Source organism: Tetranychus urticae, chromosome 3 (assembly GCF_039701765.1).
Source record: "Tetranychus urticae isolate SD_2017Ah chromosome 3, NJAU_TeUrti_SD_1.0, whole genome shotgun sequence".
In the NCBI taxonomy this organism is placed as follows: Eukaryota; Metazoa; Arthropoda; class Arachnida; order Trombidiformes; family Tetranychidae; genus Tetranychus; species Tetranychus urticae.
Window position 1 is genome coordinate 7,545,520 of NC_142960.1, and position 18,970 is coordinate 7,564,489.

At 32.9% G+C, this 18,970-nt stretch overlaps 4 protein-coding genes across 6 annotated transcripts; 2 read left to right on the forward strand and 2 right to left on the reverse strand.

The window, feature by feature from the left end:
* Nucleotides 1-248: 248 nt before the first annotated feature.
* On the reverse strand, nt 249-3,428 carry LOC107367021 (uncharacterized). 2 transcript variants are annotated; one of them, XM_015934682.3, is made up of 3 exons: nt 2,848-3,419; nt 2,487-2,773; nt 249-2,362 (listed from the first exon to the last, which is right to left on the reverse strand). In XM_015934682.3, exons 1-3 carry the CDS (start codon nt 2,886-2,888, stop codon nt 513-515), a joined length of 2,178 nt encoding a protein of 725 aa, XP_015790168.2. In that variant the 5' UTR covers nt 2,889-3,419; the 3' UTR covers nt 249-512. The 2 variants fall into 2 exon arrangements, with proteins under 2 accessions (XP_015790168.2, XP_015790167.2); XM_015934681.3 differs by having other exon boundaries at nt 2,487-3,428.
* Nucleotides 3,429-3,496: 68 nt separating this feature from the next.
* LOC107367022 (5-taurinomethyluridine-[tRNA] synthase subunit MTO1, mitochondrial) lies at nt 3,497-6,229 on the forward strand. Its single transcript, XM_015934683.3, has 5 exons — nt 3,497-5,327; nt 5,395-5,563; nt 5,629-5,744; nt 5,823-5,980; nt 6,061-6,229. The coding sequence occupies exons 1-5, from the start codon at nt 3,914-3,916 to the stop codon at nt 6,157-6,159; spliced, it is 1,956 nt and encodes a 651-aa protein (XP_015790169.2). The 5' UTR covers nt 3,497-3,913; the 3' UTR covers nt 6,160-6,229.
* Nucleotides 6,230-6,501: 272 nt separating this feature from the next.
* Nucleotides 6,502-13,550, reverse strand: LOC107367020 (furin-like protease kpc-1). 2 transcript variants are annotated; one of them, XM_015934680.3, is made up of 8 exons: nt 13,129-13,550; nt 11,677-12,826; nt 9,852-9,942; nt 9,551-9,772; nt 9,090-9,382; nt 8,708-8,983; nt 8,513-8,629; nt 6,502-7,582 (listed from the first exon to the last, which is right to left on the reverse strand). In XM_015934680.3, exons 2-8 carry the CDS (start codon nt 12,776-12,778, stop codon nt 7,077-7,079), a joined length of 2,607 nt encoding a protein of 868 aa, XP_015790166.1. In that variant the 5' UTR covers nt 12,779-12,826; nt 13,129-13,550; the 3' UTR covers nt 6,502-7,076. The 2 variants fall into 2 exon arrangements, with proteins under 2 accessions (XP_015790166.1, XP_025017631.1); XM_025161863.2 differs by lacking the exon at nt 13,129-13,550 and adding an exon at nt 12,975-13,117.
* Nucleotides 13,551-14,656: 1,106 nt separating this feature from the next.
* Nucleotides 14,657-16,687, forward strand: LOC107366888 (uncharacterized). Its single transcript, XM_015934532.2, has one exon. The coding sequence runs from the start codon at nt 14,783-14,785 to the stop codon at nt 16,496-16,498; it is 1,716 nt and encodes a 571-aa protein (XP_015790018.2). The 5' UTR covers nt 14,657-14,782; the 3' UTR covers nt 16,499-16,687.
* Nucleotides 16,688-18,970: the final 2,283 nt, after the last annotated feature.

An 18,970-nucleotide genomic window follows, 5' to 3' on the forward strand; every position in this document is an offset into this window, starting at 1 on the left:
TCTGAAAAAATTAGTTTACAAGCCTGTTGAACTATTGAAGTCATGACCGAAAACCTAAATAACTAGCAATAAAAGCACAAAATTATTTTGTACATCATTCATTCAATAAATTCAATAATAAAAGTGTCTCAATAATGTCTGAAAATGTTTTGAACGAGTGATTTGTTGTTTTATTATATGCATCAGAATTAACAATAAAGCTTATTATTTTAAAATGCACTCTACGTATCGGAACATGGACACGTATATTAATCGAAAGTTTTTTATTGGTTTATTAAGTTAGAAACATTACACTGATTGATTATAAATTTGAATAATTTAGTTTAAATGATTTATTGTTGATGATAAAAAAATATCAAGAGAAGATCAACATTGTCATATTATAAAATAATAATAATAATAATACTAATAAGTTATGCTGTTTAACTTAATAGACTAGAGTTGCTCAAAAACAGGAATATTAATATGATTTATTTCAAATCAGGCAACAAAAAAAGGTTGGTTCATTGATATCATTGTTTGGTTGTTGAGGAATTGTTTCCATTAGAATTGGAATTGACCATTGTATTAAGTCGTTTCAATTTTTCATCGATATCACATCTAATTTGTTTGAGTTTCCTAATAGCACTTTCATCGGCATCCAAGTCATTGCGATTTAACAAACCGTTAGATATGTCAGACACAAATCGATAGTTACCAAGGCCATCTAAATCGGATGCCTCATCTTGTAATAATCGACTAGTTCTTCGGATCATTGCTAATAAAGATGAGGATGAATTTTTAACATTATGAGATCTTTCCATGGGCTGACTAGTGATTAAAATGGGTGAAAAATGAAGTGGTGAGTATTTAATATAATCACGACGTCGATTCATGCCATGGTCAAAATTAACTTTCGATCGATTTTGATTAGATGTTCCAATATCGTGCTCCTTGCGGGTTCTTGATCTTTGTTTAGTCCGACTCTTTACTTCTTCAGAAGATGATGATAGAGTATCTTCATAGGAAGAGCAGCTTGAAACTAATTTTTTGGATCTTTTACTGTTGAAACTATCAAACTTGGATCTCATTTTCCTATCTCTTTCTTTAGAAATCTTGAATGCTTCCAGTTGTCCATGCATTACAGTTAAATTGGATTCTATTTGATTAAATCTTTCCTCTAAAGCAGCATTTATCGTAGAAGTTTCACTTTCTTTGCTCTCATTTTTCTTTTCCTCTATTGATTGCTTAATTGTGTCCAGTTCTTTGGTTAAATAATGTAAGACTGATTTAGTCTGACTCATTTCATCATTTATTGCTGCCTGTGACAATTCAGTTTCTTGCTTTCGTCTCTCTAATGACTGATTAACTGAAGTAATTTCACTTTTGAGCATTTGTTTAATATCTTCAATTGATTGAGCTAATTTGTCATGTTCAATTCTTTCTTTCATAATCATCTGTTTAACTTCAATCCTGAGATTATCCTGTTCATCATCATCATCTCTCCGGTTATTGCTAACATCTCTTGATAAACGATGAACATCACCTTGAATTTTGGATGTTAGACTCTCCAAATTATCTTGACTTTGTGAAACTTCGGTCAACTGTTTTCTCAAAGCTTTGATGGCTAAATCATTGTCTTTCTTGAAATCACGAAATTGGTCCATAGTTATCTTGAATTCATCATGAATGTCAGCCAAATTCTTTGAAATATCATTTTCTTTGTCATTTCGCTCTTTATTACTGTCCATAATTTTGTCAACTTTGGCTTTCAAAGAGTTTACTTCAAGTGTGATGGCATCAACTTTACTTGCACTATCAGGTCCATTATTTACATCGATTTGCTTTCTATTTCTATCCAACAGTGCGGAATGCGCGTTTTTTTCGTTCTCAGATAACCTCTTTTCCACTTGATCCAACCTTTCTGTTGCCTGTTTGGCAATTTCATCAGATTTTTGTGTAATAACTGTAAATAGCTCGTTTTTTAATTTAGATATTTCTCTCTTTAACTGATCAGACATTTTCCGGAAATTAGCTTGCTGTCCAATCAAATCAGTCAGTTGATGTTTTTGTTTAAATTCAGGCAAGTCTTCATCCTCTTGCTTATCATCATTTGATAGATCGTCTTCCTCAAATTCATCCGTTTCAGCTTCATCTCCGTCTTCCTCTTCTTCTTCGTCATCTTCCTTTTTGATATCTTCATCTGGTTCTTCCTTTAGTGTTTCCAGCTGATTTAATGGAAATGAAGGAACAGTTATAAAGTCCTGTCGAGATACTTTAAACATGCTGGCACCTTCACTGGCAAAAGGATCATTTTCAATGCTGTTCAACGAAAAATCGTCATCTTCGTCAACATTAGCATCAATATAATTATCTATATCATCTATAATCAAAAAAGGGGAGAATAAATAGTAACAATTAGGAATGAATTATAAGTCACCGTCGAATGTAAGTATAATAAATGCACAAAAATTGTATGTTTATCAATAAATGTTGATATTTCTTACCTTTTATTTCCAAAGATGGTTTTACATTTCTTATCCTAGTTTTAGCACTTTTAGGACGTTCCATTTTAATTTTGCTTTGCTTATCAATAACTGACTCTTGGTTGTCGTCATTATCAATATCAATTTGATAAATTTCATGAAAATTTTTAACATCACAAGGGCCTCCTTCGGTAACATCCAGTGTTACCTCTTCTTCAGAACTACCATCATCGTCCATTTCTTTGAAGGCATCTTCATCCAACTCAAATTGAATCGAATCGATATCATCAAGTGATTCGTCCAGAGAGCTTAAAGTTAAATTTTGTTCAGCATCATTTCTCACTTTAGTCTCATTTTTCAATGAAGATAAAGGTTGACCTACTTTATTGCTATTCGATGAAGCCATTCCAGTTGATTTGACATGGTTATTTGTCAAAGGTGAATTGTCATTATCGCCTTTATTACCAATATCATTATCATCATCACCGACATCAAGGAATCGTAAATTAGCCAATGGATTAGACCTTCTGTTCAACGCCATTAATTTATTCGTTGTCCACTTTACTAAACTTTGCAGGGAAACAAATAATGATGATGTCTGTCAACCTGGGTGGGTCCTGATTAAAACTCTTGTTTTATGGTAAAGTAGATATGACCCAATTGAACCTTTTCCAAGCAAAACGAAAGGTTATAAACATAACAGTAAAAAATAGATTTCCAAGGTTACATCATAGCAACAAATATTCAGTGTTCAAGCATAAATAGAAGGTAAATTAATGAAAATTAATGGAATGGTCATTTCAGGATAACTATAATAGATATTTGTTGTAATGTTTCAGTTGATAAACATTGACTTTTCCGTTGCATAATGTTAATTTTCACAATCACAATTGAATAACAGCATCGTATTGAAAACCTTTAATAAACATAGCTGCCAAAATTTGTTCAACAAATTTTGTCGACAATAACATGAAAAGTGCCCTCTTTTATCTTTAATCAAAACTATTCTCAAAATATTATTCTGGACGCATGTTTCTCATGCAGTTGTTTGGGTTAATTTAGTTTAAAAACACAAACTTAATTTTGTTCCTTTTGTGATTCAAATGTTTTGATTTCTCAACGCAATTTACATGGTTAGACCTCGATAAATTAACCATCTCTTTTATGTTTAATTAGTATTTGCTAAGAGGCAAGAATCTTTTCTGCCCGTGTAAGGAATATGATGAGTTTTTCCAGTCTAGTCTCATCATCTGATTTTTCACTGTTATACCTCTTAAATCATCAGCTTATTCATTATATTTTTGTTAAACTATTGATTGTTGTGAGTAAATTCTATCAAAAACGATCGAGTTTGTTGGAACTTCAAGTTTAAATTGTGACTCATTAGTTATCCCACGGATCTCAAATTATTTATTTTTGTTTTAGAAGAAATTTCAAATAGTCAAGTCATGTTGAGAGTTTCTACTAGAGTTTTTTATCATCCGAAAGTTTCATTTTCCAGTAAACCTTATTACGATGTTATTGTGATTGGAGGAGGACATGCTGGAACAGAAGCTGCATGGGCTGCTTCTAATATGTCCGCAACGACTTTACTTTTGTCTCAAAAGCTATCGACAATTGGTGAGATGTCATGTAACCCTTCGTTTGGTGGAATCGGAAAAGGTCATCTTCTTCGTGAAATTGATGCTTTAGATGGCATATGTCCGAGAATCTGTGACATTTCTGGGATGCAGTATAAATACCTAAATCGACGTAAAGGTCCCGCTGTTTGGGGCCCTAGAGCCCAAATTGATAGAAAACTTTACAAAACCAATCTTCAACGAGCAATTTTCAATAAACCCTACTTACATGTTAAAGCTGCATCGGTTGAAGATTTGATTGTAGAAAAAAGTAAAGATGGCGAAAAATACATCTGCAAAGGAGTCATTACATCAGATGGACAAAAAATCGAAAGCTCATCGGTAATTATTACAACAGGAACCTTTCTTAGAGGCATGATATTGCTTGGATTGGAAAGATTTCCAGCTGGTCGAATGGGTGATAAACCTTCGATTGGTCTCGCTCAAACTTTGGAAAAACTCGGCTTGAAGATGGGTCGATTAAAAACTGGGACACCTCCAAGATTAGACTTGAAGACTATTGATTTTTCCCGCTTAGAATACACTCTAGGTGATGATCCACCTAATCCTTTTTCGTTCCTGAACAAAAAAGTCTGGCTATCGGCATCTGATCAAGTCAAAACTTATTTAACATACACATCTCCCGAAACAGCTAAGGTTGTTCAAGATAATATTCACCTTTCAAGGCACATACATGAAGAGATAACTGGTGTTCGTTATTGTCCTTCCATAGAAGCAAAAGTTTTGAAGTATCCTGAAAATAGTCATCAAATTTGGCTTGAACAAGAAGGTTTCGACTGTGATATTGTGTATCCCAATGGTTTAGCACAAGGATTTCCATTTGATGTACAGACCAAAGTTATTAACTCTATTCCTGGGTTGGAAAAAACTCGACTCACTAGACCAGGTTACTCAATTCAATATGATCATATTGATCCTCGCCAGTTGAAACCATCATTAGAATTATACAAAGTTTCCGGATTATTTCTTGCTGGTCAAATTAATGGTACAACTGGATATGAAGAGGCAGCTTCTCAAGGTATTATTGCTGGCATTAATGCAGCTTCTAAAGCGCAATCGAAGGAACCATTCATTGTTTCTCGTACAACTGGTTATTTGGGGGTTTTAATTGACGATCTGACTACTCTTGGAGTGATTGAGCCTTATCGCATGTTTACAGCTAGAGCAGAATTCAGACTTTTCATGCGTCCAGATAATGCTGATTTACGTTTAACTGAGCAAGGTTTGTTCATAAATCAAAATCTTGACAAAAAAACTAACGATTGCATTTAATTTTCAACTTATTTAAGGTTATAAACAAGGTTGTGTTTCACAAAAACGATACGAAATATTTTCTGAAACTAAAGCTGAAATTGAGCGCTGCAAGGAGTTACTGAAGAGTATTAAAAGAAAAAGTAAAGAATGGACTGAATTATTAGCTGACAATATCCTCTTCGCATTTAGAGGAAACACAAAAAGGTTTGTAAATCAATTAGTTAATTAAATCATTTTTCTACAATTTTCTTAAAACATTATTATTTTAGTGCTTATGATATAATGAGAACGCCTGGTGTATCAGACCATTTGTTTGAGTTACTGAGAAAGGAAGGAATCCAAATAACAGAAGATGAAATTATTTTACAAAGAGTAAAAATTGAAGGTAATATCAATTATATAATAATTTAGATACAATGTATGTAAAATGCTACTAATACTAATGAGACTCTCTTTTTCTTAGCTCAATATGAGAAGCTATTAGATAAGGAAAAAAGTCAGATCGAGGAAGTAAAAAAGGAAGAACAATTAATAATACCAGAGGATTTCAATTATTCCGATAGCAGACTTAGTTTACCTAACGAAGCTCGTGAGATATTAAGTAAACATAGACCAGCATCGGTAAGTTGAACTAGTTTATGAATAACTATAAAAGATACACGTATCTATCTAATTGTTTCAATTCTTATATTTCTTCGTAGATTGCAAGTGCTTCTAGGATTCCCGGAGTAAGATACGCAGCTGTCACTGCTTTAGTTTATTATTTGCAAAAATATGTTGCAACTGATAAAAATGTCTAAAAAATGATCATTCGAGTAATTTAAAAATTTCTCAAAGTATAAAAAAAATTAAAAAGATATTTTCGTTTAAGACAAACTTGTGATAGAACTATTTGAAACCTATTGTGAACGATGCTTTCGAGTTGCCGTCTCAGAAGTTACCATCTGACTTAAGGAAAAGGTTGAAAACATATTCCGAAATGGATACTGACAATAAAAGCATTATGTGAAATCTCTCAGCGAAATTTTGTATTCAATCTCAAATTGCTAAAACTTCCGTCAAAGGTTCGTTTCAAGTTGTGAGTTCATCCAAAATTGAATCAACTGACATCTTAAGATTAATGAAAAAAGACAAAGACAGAATAATGAAAAATTCATTTATTATATTGTATTTGCATTTTGAGAAAATGTACGATTCTACATATTATTGCCTTTCTATTAGTTCCAATAATAATTTATCAGTGATGAATTACTTTGAAAATTCAGCTAATTAAAATTACCAAAAGTGAAGCTATCAGTTGATGTTGATTTTATGGTTAAATTTTCATCAAGGCTTCTTTGGGTACTTGAAGATGTGGGTGGCTTTCATCAGCTTTCAAGGTAAAAGGTTGAGAACGGTGGGAAAATCGATTTACAGTGTTCAATAGCGGCAAAATTATCAACTTACGAATTATTGATATCACTAAGTTGATGGAGTAAAATAATCTATTTGTGAAATTATACAATGTAAAATCTGGAATCATCAGTGGACATGTTTTGATTGTTGACTGAGATTGATTGAGAAAAAGTGTTTTATACAAAGCTATTGCAGATGGGCACAGATTAGTTAAAAAAATAGATGCCTTTTGGTTACCCATTCCGCAATTTCAACACGATCATATAGCTGTTAAAAAAGGATGATTGGGATGATATGAAGGGTTAATTTCCAAATTAATAAATCATCGATCATTTTCTTCCTCGCTTAAATGAGAATAAAATGTCTTCAAATTTCGTATTGACTTGAGACGAAGAAAATTTGACGGATTTCTTGGTTCTTCTTGGGGAATAAAACCATCATAAAAACGAGTTGTTGATCGACGATTCTTGGAGCAGCATTTCAGTAAATTTGGGTGCTTGTCTATAATGATGTACAGAACAAATGATAAGGTGATGAGGCATAAAAAGCTGAAGCCAATTGTAACCATGGAATAAAAACGTTCAAGTAGAATGATTTGAGCAGTCAAGTCTTTAGAATCACAATGACCATTACGATTGATAAGGGAATCACCATGGCATGAAGTACAATTATTGTCATTCGGGCCGTTACAGGTCAAACAATTGTAATAGCATTTTATACAAATAAACGATGGATTTTGGAGCTCTGTAACTATCTGTTCCTTGTAAAAACCTGCCGGACATTGAGTGACACAATTGCTATCGTAAAGAATATAATCTGGTTTACATGCTGTAAAAGAAAAGAAAAGAAAAGATTAAAATTAATGAAATCATTTTAATGGGAAAACAAAAAACTAAATAAAATCAAAATTGAAAAGCATAAATGATTAACTAAATGTACAACTAAACAAAAATGAACATAAAGAGTGATTTAGGACAAATGATAACTTATAGAAGCTTCCTAACTGAGCAAAAAACAAAACACATTTCAACAAAATCAAAATATTTGATCTACAATTTTAGACTTACCATATTTGCAATTGGAGTATCTTCTCAGCTAAATTAATTAGTGATTAGTGAGATAGTTTTTTACTCAAAACTAAATAGACTAACATGAAAGACTGATTATTAACATATAATATCATCCTGGTAAAGCATCACGCGAACAGAAAAAAACGAAAGTTACGAACTGTTAAGTGGTTCAACGAGCAAATTTGTTTTTTTTATATTTAGGTTTGTCGGCATCATTATTTACAGATTTTGTCTAGTTTTGTTTTTTGTAAGATTCCTTTCAAAGTTCCTTCTAAAGCTTAGCATACATGATTCAGTATTTTAGGTGGGATAAAGTATTTTTGTTTGGCATAATATGTACAGATAGTGTTAAAATAAATATGAAGGATTAGAAAGGTTAGTCAAATATTAGACAGTTGAAGTATTTATTTCTCCTGTTTTGATGCTTGGGAATCGAAGTAGCGCCTTATTTTTTCATCACAGCTGGTAGACTAACAACTGATCTTTCTTTCTTTCGGTATTAAAATGGTAAATAATGTAGCAAAAAGAACAATATGTTAATAATTATCGTTAAAATGAAAGAAAGGAAAAAGTTGGACCTGAATTGTTAGTGGAAAAGGTGTATTCGACCTTTACAATGATTTCAGAGATCAGTTGTCGATCAGGAAATATATCCTTGTCATGAATATAGCCAAGATAAGGCACAAACCTAGACACCGAGAGTTATTATCTTGTACACTACATCCTGGACTGGAATCTGATTCTTGTGAATTTAACTTGCTTTTGGGATGTGAATTTTCTCGTGTCCGATGAGAGATAAATATGCCTGAAATTAATTATGATAAAACAAAGAAGACGTGTAAGAAATATGCATCATATTTGATTAATTTATGTTCATGTATACCTTTGGAATCATCACGAAGATTTGATATTGAATTATCATTTTGGGAAGATTCTACTTCATTGGCAGTCAAAGGCGGGTTCACTATTTTTTGAGTTCCATTAAGTCCAAAATTAAGCTGAGATGGAAAAGGTTCAGTTGAATTTGTTAAATTTGACTCAAGATTATGAGCAAATTTATTCTCTTGCGAATTTGTATTAGTGCTTTTAGCTATTCGTCGATCAGGGTTAATTTTAGTTCCATACAAAACCATTGTCCATCCTTTTAAGAAAGCTCGATCTACAAAACAAAGATGTTTAAATTATAAAATCATTCAATAATATGGAATGAAAAGATGATAAAAAATGTGCAAACGAGATAATTTGATGGACAAATTCAAACTCACTGTAAGGATATTTTCCATCATTGTGTACTTCAAGTTTCCAAACACCATTAGGATTTTCACCCCAGCTATGGACGGTCATAAAAGGCCAATCTTGAAAACCAGAATGTGAAGTGTCCATAGGTCGTTGTTCAAGTAAAGTTGATCGAGTGCCTGATGGTGATGTAAGATAAATGTGGATATCACCTCTACGAGTGGATGAAAGATTAACTTTGGCTTGAACATGCTCCAAGAAAAGTACATTGTTACAATTAACATTTAACGACATTTCAACATAACTTTTTGATGGAATTAATCTGTTGGATTAAAAAGGAGAAATGAATTAGGAGAGCGTCAGAAATAAAGTAAATATCGATGATTATCAATAACATCATTATTATGTTGATAGATAACAATAAAATGATAACATGATAACACTAAAAGATATCTAAAACTTTTTTGAATGTTTACTACCAATTCCTTACTTATCACTAAGATTAGAAGGTATTTCACAACTTTTTTGTTCAGGAACAGAGACCCAAACTTTGGCCAGATCAACCATTGCGGCAGCATCCATCAATCCATAGCCAAATGAATGACTGACTTTGCGACCAACTCCATTAGTTTTCCAATCTGGAGCTCGTAAATTTGCAGGCCTTGAAGTCATTGCAACAATATGCTGCATATCCCTCCATGTTAAGTTAGGACTGAAACCAATGAAAGGAATGAACCAAATTAAAAATTGGAGGACAATGTTTCTTTTTTATAAGCAAAAAGCAAACTTACTTTGCTTCCAAGGCAAGGGCAGCTATAGCAGCAGCCAGTGGAGCAGAAGCTGACGTTCCAGTGTGGGAAATTGTGCAACCATGATGTAAATCTGAAAATTTTAGAGGAAAAAAAATAGAATGATGAAAGCATCAGCATTGCTAACATACAAATTACAGTATTCATTTTGTGCTAATTTTGTGTTTTGTTACATCTAAAGCAGCGAATGGAAAATTGTTAAATCACTAATGATAAATTGTAATCCGAGACCCATTGCAAAGTTTTGTGCTTCAAGTAGTAAAAAGCTGAGTAAGAAAGAAAAATATTGCTTGGTTGAGTCAGTAAAATAGTGAAGAGTCAGTTAGAAGCCGGAAAATTATGCATCGGTTGAAGATTTGAAAGTGGAAAAAGATGGTGAAAAATATATCTGTAAAGGAGTCAGATGGACAAAAAATTGAAAGCTCTTCGGTCATGTAATGTATCTTAAGTCATCAGCTTATTCAGAAATTTCAAAAAGTCAAGTCAAGTTGCGAAAGTTGTGGTTTGGAAAAAAACTCGACTCACTAGTCCAGGTTACTCAATTCAATATGATCATATTGATCCTCGTCAGTTGAAACCATCATTAGAATTATACAAAGTTTCTGGATTGTTTCTTGCTGGTCAAATAAATTAATGGAGCTTCTCAAGCTCAATCAAACCATTCACTGTTTCTCGGACAACCGGTTATTTGGAGGTTTTAATTGACGATCTGACTACTATTGGAGTGATTGAGCCTTATCGCATGTTTACAGCTAGAGCAGAATTCAGACTTTTCATGCGTCCAGATAATGCTGATTTACGTTTAACTGAGCAAAGTTTGTTCATAAATCAAAATCTTGACAAAGAAAAAACTAGCATCGGTAATTTGAGTCCAAATAACAGAAGATGAAATTATTTTACAAAGAGTAAAAATTGAAGGTAATATCAATTATATAATAATTTAGATACAATGTATGTAAAATGCTACTAATACTAATGAGACTCTCTTTTTCTTAGCTCAATATGAGAAGCTATTAGATAAGGAAAAAAGTCAGATCGAGGAAGTAAAAAAGGAAGAACAATTAATAATACCAGAGGATTTCAATTATTCCGATAGCAGACTTAGTTTACCTAACGAAGCTCGTGAGATATTAAGTAAACATAGACCAGCATCGGTAAGTTGAACTAGTCTATGAATAACTATAAAACATACTTGTATTTATCTAATTGTTTCAATTCTTATATTTCTTCGTAGATTGCAAGTGCTTCTAGGATTCCCGGGTATTTAAGATTCTAAATAAGGTTGTGTTTCACAAAAGCGATACGAATTATTTTGAAGCTAAAGTTGCAATTGAGCACTGTAAGGTGTAATGAATCAATAAAATAGTGAAGAGTCAGTTAGAAGGCGGAAAATTATGGGTAGCCTTAATAAAGAGAGAGCTGAATAAAATTTGCTGCGGTTGATGATCTCAAGAATCAAAAAACCATTGGAATGACGCGTCAATGAATTCAAAAGGTAAAACCGGTTTGGATCTTCTTTCTTTGCGCTCTTCAAATTAATTTCCCAATTAGAGCTATTTTGTCTCTTTGTTTCCTCTGCAAAATATGTCATGAGTCTTTTCATGGGAAAAAGATACCTGTGAAAATCTAGATAAGAAATTTCATCTCAATCTGGATTGAACGACAAAAATCAACCTAATTTATGTTACCGGAATTGAATTATTAAAAATATCCTTTGCGCCATTTAGTGTCAAATACGAACAGGAAACAAAATAAAACACAAACACAGCAACAAGGTGAAACTGAGCAAACAAAAAATTAAACCAACCTGTAGTTACAATTTGTCTTTCTCCTATTGATCCACTACTATAAGTTGTAGCCAAGGTTGAAGAGCAAGCTTCACTATACCAAGGGACTTGACCATTTTCAGTGGCACTGCTAACGGAAAGAGTCCAAATTGAGTTTGTGTAACCGTCACAGTTACAATTGTCGTGTTCTCGGCCCCCATTACCAGATGCCCAAATGAAAATGGAGCCAAGGCCTTTACGACCTTTGCTGACTCCATCAGCAAATGCACGAGCCGCAAGTTCACCCGGTCCATCAACTGTTTTACCGTCATCATCAGGTCCCCAAGAAGCAGAATATATATCAATATGATCAGAAGCAAATCCAATTGAACGAGCTTCAACGGCATCAGTAACATCACCGTCCAACATTCTGACACCACCAACTTTTGCATGATAAGCAACTCCAACTGCACATTTGTTGTTATTTGCCATTGCAGCTACTTCACCAGCACATCGAGTTCCATGTCTATTTGAATCGATTATATCATAACGAGGAGTTGGATCTTCATCTGAATTGTTAACATCGTAACTTGCTCGAGGGTCGTAATTCTCAACAAGATCTGGATGATCTCCTTCAAGGCCATCATCTAAAATAGTAACGACAACTCCTTTACCAGTTATATTTTGATCCCAAACTTTTTGAACATTCATGTCAAGCCCATTTCCTCTATTAAGGTACCACATTTGTAACCAATGAGGATCATTAAATTTGTCTAGAGTTTCAACACTTCTAGAATACAAAGAAGTTCTAATAAGATCTCGTTTGGATCGTTTCTTTACGGGAAGATGAGTTAACGAGTTTACATATGGTTCCTTGTAAATTTCACTAATATTATGACTGGGTTGGGTTGAGCGTTTGAATTTTCTTTTGTGCTTTAAATGATAGTAGTTATCAAAAATTTTGTCCAAGTATATAAAACCATGTTTGGCAGCAACTTCTTTTGCAACTTCAGGTGGTCCATCAAGATGAAGGACAAATTGGTCCGTGTATACAAAATTATTTTTACAACTGAAGGGTTTTATATTGATGCAAGAGGTGAATGTAATTAATACAAAAAATAGCCTCAAATATGAGAGATCCATCAGTTGACGTGATTGCTGAGGAAAAGTGAGTAAGTGAAGAATGGCGATCTATGGAAAGAAAACAGAATAGATTAGAGTTTTGAAGTATCAACCAAATTAGGTAATATTAATGAAATGGGAAAAGTGAACAGGAAAAAAAACATTGAGAATAGAACACAATAGTAAACAATTAGAACGCATTAGAAGAGAGTCTCACAGTTTACAACAACTTGTCTAAATTCAGATTTGGAGGTAATGAAGGTTAAATCTGAAGAAGGTAACAAAAGATCAGAAAAACGGTAAAACAGTTCAAAAATATTAAGAGAAGAAAAACGTAAATCTTTTATACTGATTTATCATTCAAATCTTACCTGATGTTAAAAGCTGATAACCAGCTCTCATGTTCCTTTGATGAGCAAAACCGCAAGCAAAGATGAGAAGTACAAGAAATAAGTGAAATAAGAAGTAAATGACGAGAAATGATGAACACAAAGTGAAGTTGAAATTGATGAACGATTATCTTTTTTTAGATGACAAGAGATGTCACAAAGATGCGGGACACAAGGAACCTGGTTTACAATAACCATAGTTGACCCCCTTTCAATTTATAAACAAAAGATTCATTTAATGATCACGGTGTTTAATCAGCAAACAATATAATGATGTAGTAATTAAATAATTATCAATAAACAACAATCTACAAAAAAGAAACAATATAAAAGCCAATTACATACAGAGATTGTAAAAATGAAGTGATAGGTAAATTGTATAGAGTCTGGACAACTCACTCACTAATATTGTGATTTTTGCTGATATTGTGAAGTCTTGCTGGTTCTACCTGTCTGTTCCTAATCCTAAGGTCTGCGCATTAGCAGTTTCATTCGCTCATTTTTTGGGTATTTTCATCAATTTATCTTTGATTCCATGAAAAATTGAAAAATTCTGGTAAAATAGGAAAAGCTGATTGCTGTGGGGGTAAAGAGTTAACAGGAAATCCTATCTAAAAAGTAAACTTTCACCATGTAAATTGCTAGAATATTTAATAGATTAAAAATTTACCGTCAACCTCTTCAGGCTGGTCCTGTTTTTGATATTTGGTCCTACCTAACTGTAGAGCTGAAGATTGTGATACTACCGTGGCATTTTACACGCTTTAGATAATTTAATTGTCTGGTTTACAACAAGTGAAAGCTTCAAGTTTTATAAATTATCTGCATCTAGATAATTAAAACAAAAATAAGAATAAAGTTTTTCAATTTTGGCAGTTTTGTTTAAAATTCAACTAACAGGTGACGCCATCATATTTTCCTGTTTGATTTGTTTTTTGTCAGAGGTTTTTGTTTTTCAAGAACATGGATGTTTCCAATGAATTCAGAGTCAATAATTAACTAATTTTTGATTAACTTTGCTTTCTCATTGGTTAACTTTCTTGATCTGCTATTGGTATTGCCATTTATATAAAATAGTTATACATTATATTAAAAATATTTAAAGTCAGGTGATAAATTGACATAAAAAGGAAACATAACGATAGCTCTCGATCATTATGAATTGATTGTTAACACTGCTGTCAAATTTTGTTTGACTAATACATAATAATAATCTGTTGAATCAGTGATTAAATCACCAGGTTCAGCTTTTTTTGAGTTAATCAAATGGTCATTGATTAGATTGACGCCACTCTCAAATTAAATGAGAACATGAGATTTAGTTTTGATGAATTAACCCACGAAAATGTTTTGATTACAAAATGATTAAACGGATTAATCAATTAGTCCATCTTGATAAAATTTCAAGAAAATTAATAAACCAGGCAAATGGTCAATAGTGGATAATGTATGTGAAGCGACCGAGTTAAATTACTATGACTACCCTTTGTTTTGATTTCAATCCCATCCTAGGACTGGCTATTAGTTATTACAAATGTATATTATAAGTGAATGTCAATTTTCATTTGGTGACCATAAACTGGATTTACATTCAATAATTAGCTAACTTAATAGAGTTATAATTCAATGAGTGTCAATGGAATGTGATTTTGAAGATAAGTATCTAAGAATCCGAGAGGAAAATTTGCTACTGAAAAAACAGGCAAATGAGGCAAACAACAACATTAAACTATTGACTACTCGATTAAATCGATTACTTGAGATGAAAAAGCGAGCTTTGGTCAATGAGAAAAACAAGAAACTGGTCAGCTTGGAGGAAATGTTATTCAATTTACAGTTGAAAATGGGTCAACTTGAAAGTGAAAACAGGAAGCTTCGACAGCGAAGTTTAGTACTGCAGACTAAATTGGATGCTGTTCGTCGTCGCCAGTACAGATCAATGTACTCGAGTGTCCCATCAAGAACTGATAGTGGTCTAGAATGGATCGATTCATCATCCAACCATAATTTCAACTCTAAACCCTCGTCAGCTCGTTTAACTGTACATCATCGATCTTCTTCAACCATTTCATTGAATCGAGTGACATTTAATTCAACTCCATCAGATCTTGTACATCGAAATCCAAGTGATGTTAAATTTGATTCTGTCCATTCAATTAAACCAATGGATGGCCAAGCAAGACCTTTTTCCACTTCGAAAATAGGACATCAACGAACAGCCTCTGGAAATCTTTTACATAGGATCAGTGTAAATGAAGGAGACGTCAAAGCTCGCGGCAGAAACAACTTTGTTCAGCAATTGTTAAAAGAAACACAGGATGAAATTGGACGCCTTCAAGAGATAATTGTTTTGCAGCAACATTACATTGATAGTATACAATCTGAAGTAAATCGGGCAAATAGTGAAGAGGACGTTAGCGAGCTAGTTAAGTCTTCACAAGAAGATGGAACAACTGAGACTCGAAGACAAACGATCGGAGAAACGACCCTATTGACTGTTGAAAATTCAACATCACACTCATTGAATGCTGATTCTATTGATGCAAATTTCAACAAAACTCAAAAAAGTTTACAGGTTTTCAGGAGTGGATTGGATTTGGACAAAATTTTAACCACTAAAGGCATTCCCAATGAGATTGTTGTTCACATAGAAAAGTTGACGTCCGAGTTGATTGAATCACAAAATGTCATCAAAAGCTTGAGATCCCAGTTGATCAGAGATAATTTGGCAACAGTTAAAATTGTCGAGATTAAGCAAAAACTGGACCATTTGACTCAAGAAAATGAGATCCTTGAAAAATCTTTGCGAAACTGTATTGGAACTTGTATCTCTGGCCTGGAAAAGGATTGCCTTGATGATGGTGACAATGGGAATGGGAAAACTCAAGACTCCAATCAATATGCTGATATGAGAATCAAAAATCTTCAGGACAAAATTAGCCAATTGATTTCCGAGAATGCTGAACAAGCTCAATCTCTGAAAGAAAAGACTCAGTTAGTAAATTTACTCCAAGAAAAATACAGCAATTTAAAGGAAGCTTACGATCTAATGATTTCTTCCAGTAGATCATCTTTAAACAGATCCGGTTCGACTCAATCACTTGCTTCAACCTCTCCTAGAAGCACGAAAACTGAATCACGTTTGAATACACATTTTACTTATACCAGTGCTAATATCGGCGATCAAATGGATAACAGCGATGAAGGCAAGTTATCTAATGATAAAGTGCAATTGAAAGGAACTGAGAAAGACACAATTCTTGACTCTCTAGGCCACGTTCGTGAAATGGTTGAAAGTGTTCAAAGTGAACTGGAGAATGGCTTGAAATTGAATAATTGCCAAGATAATTGAGTCGACGTCGAAGTTTTTTTTGCTTATATTCAATCAGCTCATTAAAACCGGACCAGCGCATTTTGAAAATAACGGGTTTTCATCACAGAATTTACGATTTTTTAACTTCAACACAGTTTTAAATGCTTGTTGTTTCCCACCAATTGTTCATCTATAAATCACCAAAATAAAAATATAATTAAATAAAATATATTTGTTGGAGGAAAATTTATTTGATTATTTTTTATTGTCGTGTTATCACTCATTATGCGAATTTGGTTTCACAAATAATTTTGATAGCAAAAGTAACCGGCGTACTGACGATGAACTTACATTTCAATATTTGTTGACAGTTCAATGTATCGCCCATGTATTTTCGTTATAAATTCAAAGTTGCTGAATATTGATATTAAAATTGCTAGATGAACTGATAATAAAATATTAGACAAAAACATTAAGCAAAATCCGACTTGTTGAACTTCAGAGGATTAAGTTTCTCGACAAACGTTGTCCTGATACTTACCTCTCTTTAAAAAAACAAAAGCATTGAATAACACATGTAAACAAATTGATGATAACTCTGAATGAAAATATCATTCAACAACCCTGTAAATTACAAATTAACACAATGAGACTAATTAAACCTTTAAGATGAATTGTAAATTTGAATTTAAAATTTGCATTAAAAACTTGAAACTAATCTTTTGCTTGCTTTTTAGCTGACTAAGCTGCTTGACAATGGTTTATTAGCTGGGTAATTTTTGACTAGCTGGAAAATATTCCATTGACTTGCATTAACATCATTAGTCAAGCTGCTTTCTCTGTTTAAGCTACAATCGATACATCTGTTTGTCTCTAGTTTCCAGACGATTATCTTAACATCAATTGTTTAATTCACATTGTCAGTTACATCTTTAGAACCGTTCATTAATATTTAGATTAACCCATTCTTCCATTTATTTTCTATAACACCGCTCTCAGTATTCCTATCTTAAAATCAACTCGGGTAGCCCTTTTATCCGCAAAAAGGGCAATCAAAGGGATTCCTAGGATAATAAACAAGACATCTTTACATTTATTTGAAACGGCACCTGGATCAAATACTGGTCATGGATGGGCTGAAACTTTTGCTACTACCAAATCCACCTTTATTCCCTTACAATGCTTGGCCGAGTGTCGGTGAGAGGTTCCGCGCAAAATACAGTTGTACTTATAAAATATGAATTATTAAATAAAGAATCTCTTTTATAAATTCATCCACTATCCACTTGTTTACAGAGGTTGGCTCAATGTTATTTATCCTCCTTGGCCTGCACCCGAGCCCACTCCAGCAGAGACGCTTAACATTAAATCACCAAATGTGTTACGACCAATTATTGATAGTCTTAACGAAGTAACAGTTAAATTCACAAAGTTTTGTTACGAAAATAATAAACTGTCTGAGGATTGTGTTTAATCATGAATGGTTGCAGTTTCATTATAGCGTTAATTACAATTACCTTTTATCATCAAACAAGTCCAATTGTGATTACAATTTAAATTTCGTTAAGTGTTGGTTACACAATTGTATCAGACACTATCATTGCTCCATAGTTTCCATATTCCGTCGTTCTCCGTGTCTTTTGGTCTCATCTATTGTAAGTCTTTACTGTTTATGATATTCATAACCAACATGATATACAGCAACAGCATTTTAAATAACAACAGACTTTGAAAGATAAACGATTAAACAAAATACAATTTGACTTTATTGAACGTAGTTTCAAATAAAATGCCTACACTCAAAAGTCTTTATGTGATATTTTAGCCCAGAATGGCGTACTTTAAACAAACGCATGGAGCTGACCATAAGTCGAAAGTAACTTGTACCCTAATATCATAATTAGTCCTAGTAATTAATACAAACTATCAAATTTAAACGGTTTTTTGTCTTTTTTAGTACGAAATTGAAATAAACTGAAAATTGGAACTGAGGATTGTGAAGCAATTAAACTCTTATTTGTGGAGCATTCAGTTCAGATCGATTTATTTGTTCAATATATTTCCCAAGAAGACAAATTCGTAACACAGAAATTATAATATGGATAATAAAAAATATCAATGCCGCACCTAAAAATGTATTGAAGTCCAAGTCGAATTGCTTTTCCATTTTTGATTTAAATTCAGGAGACCTACCTGATAGAGCAATCCCAATAAGTACGCCAGTTATGGCACTTAAAATTAGCGCTATAATGCAATATATTTGATAGATTTTCAAGACTACTTTAACCTGGTAGATAATAGCTATTAAAAGAATTAAATCAGATCCGATAGTAAAATAAGCGTATCCACGTTGAAATCCAGGAATTTCGACAACATTGATTACATTTGCAATAAAACTTATTAAAACAAGAAACAACAAAAAATTTTTCGCTTTACTGTAAACTTTCCTTTGATTTCCATTTCCTCTCTCCGATTGCATGGTAGATTAAGTGATAAGTTGTAAAGATATTT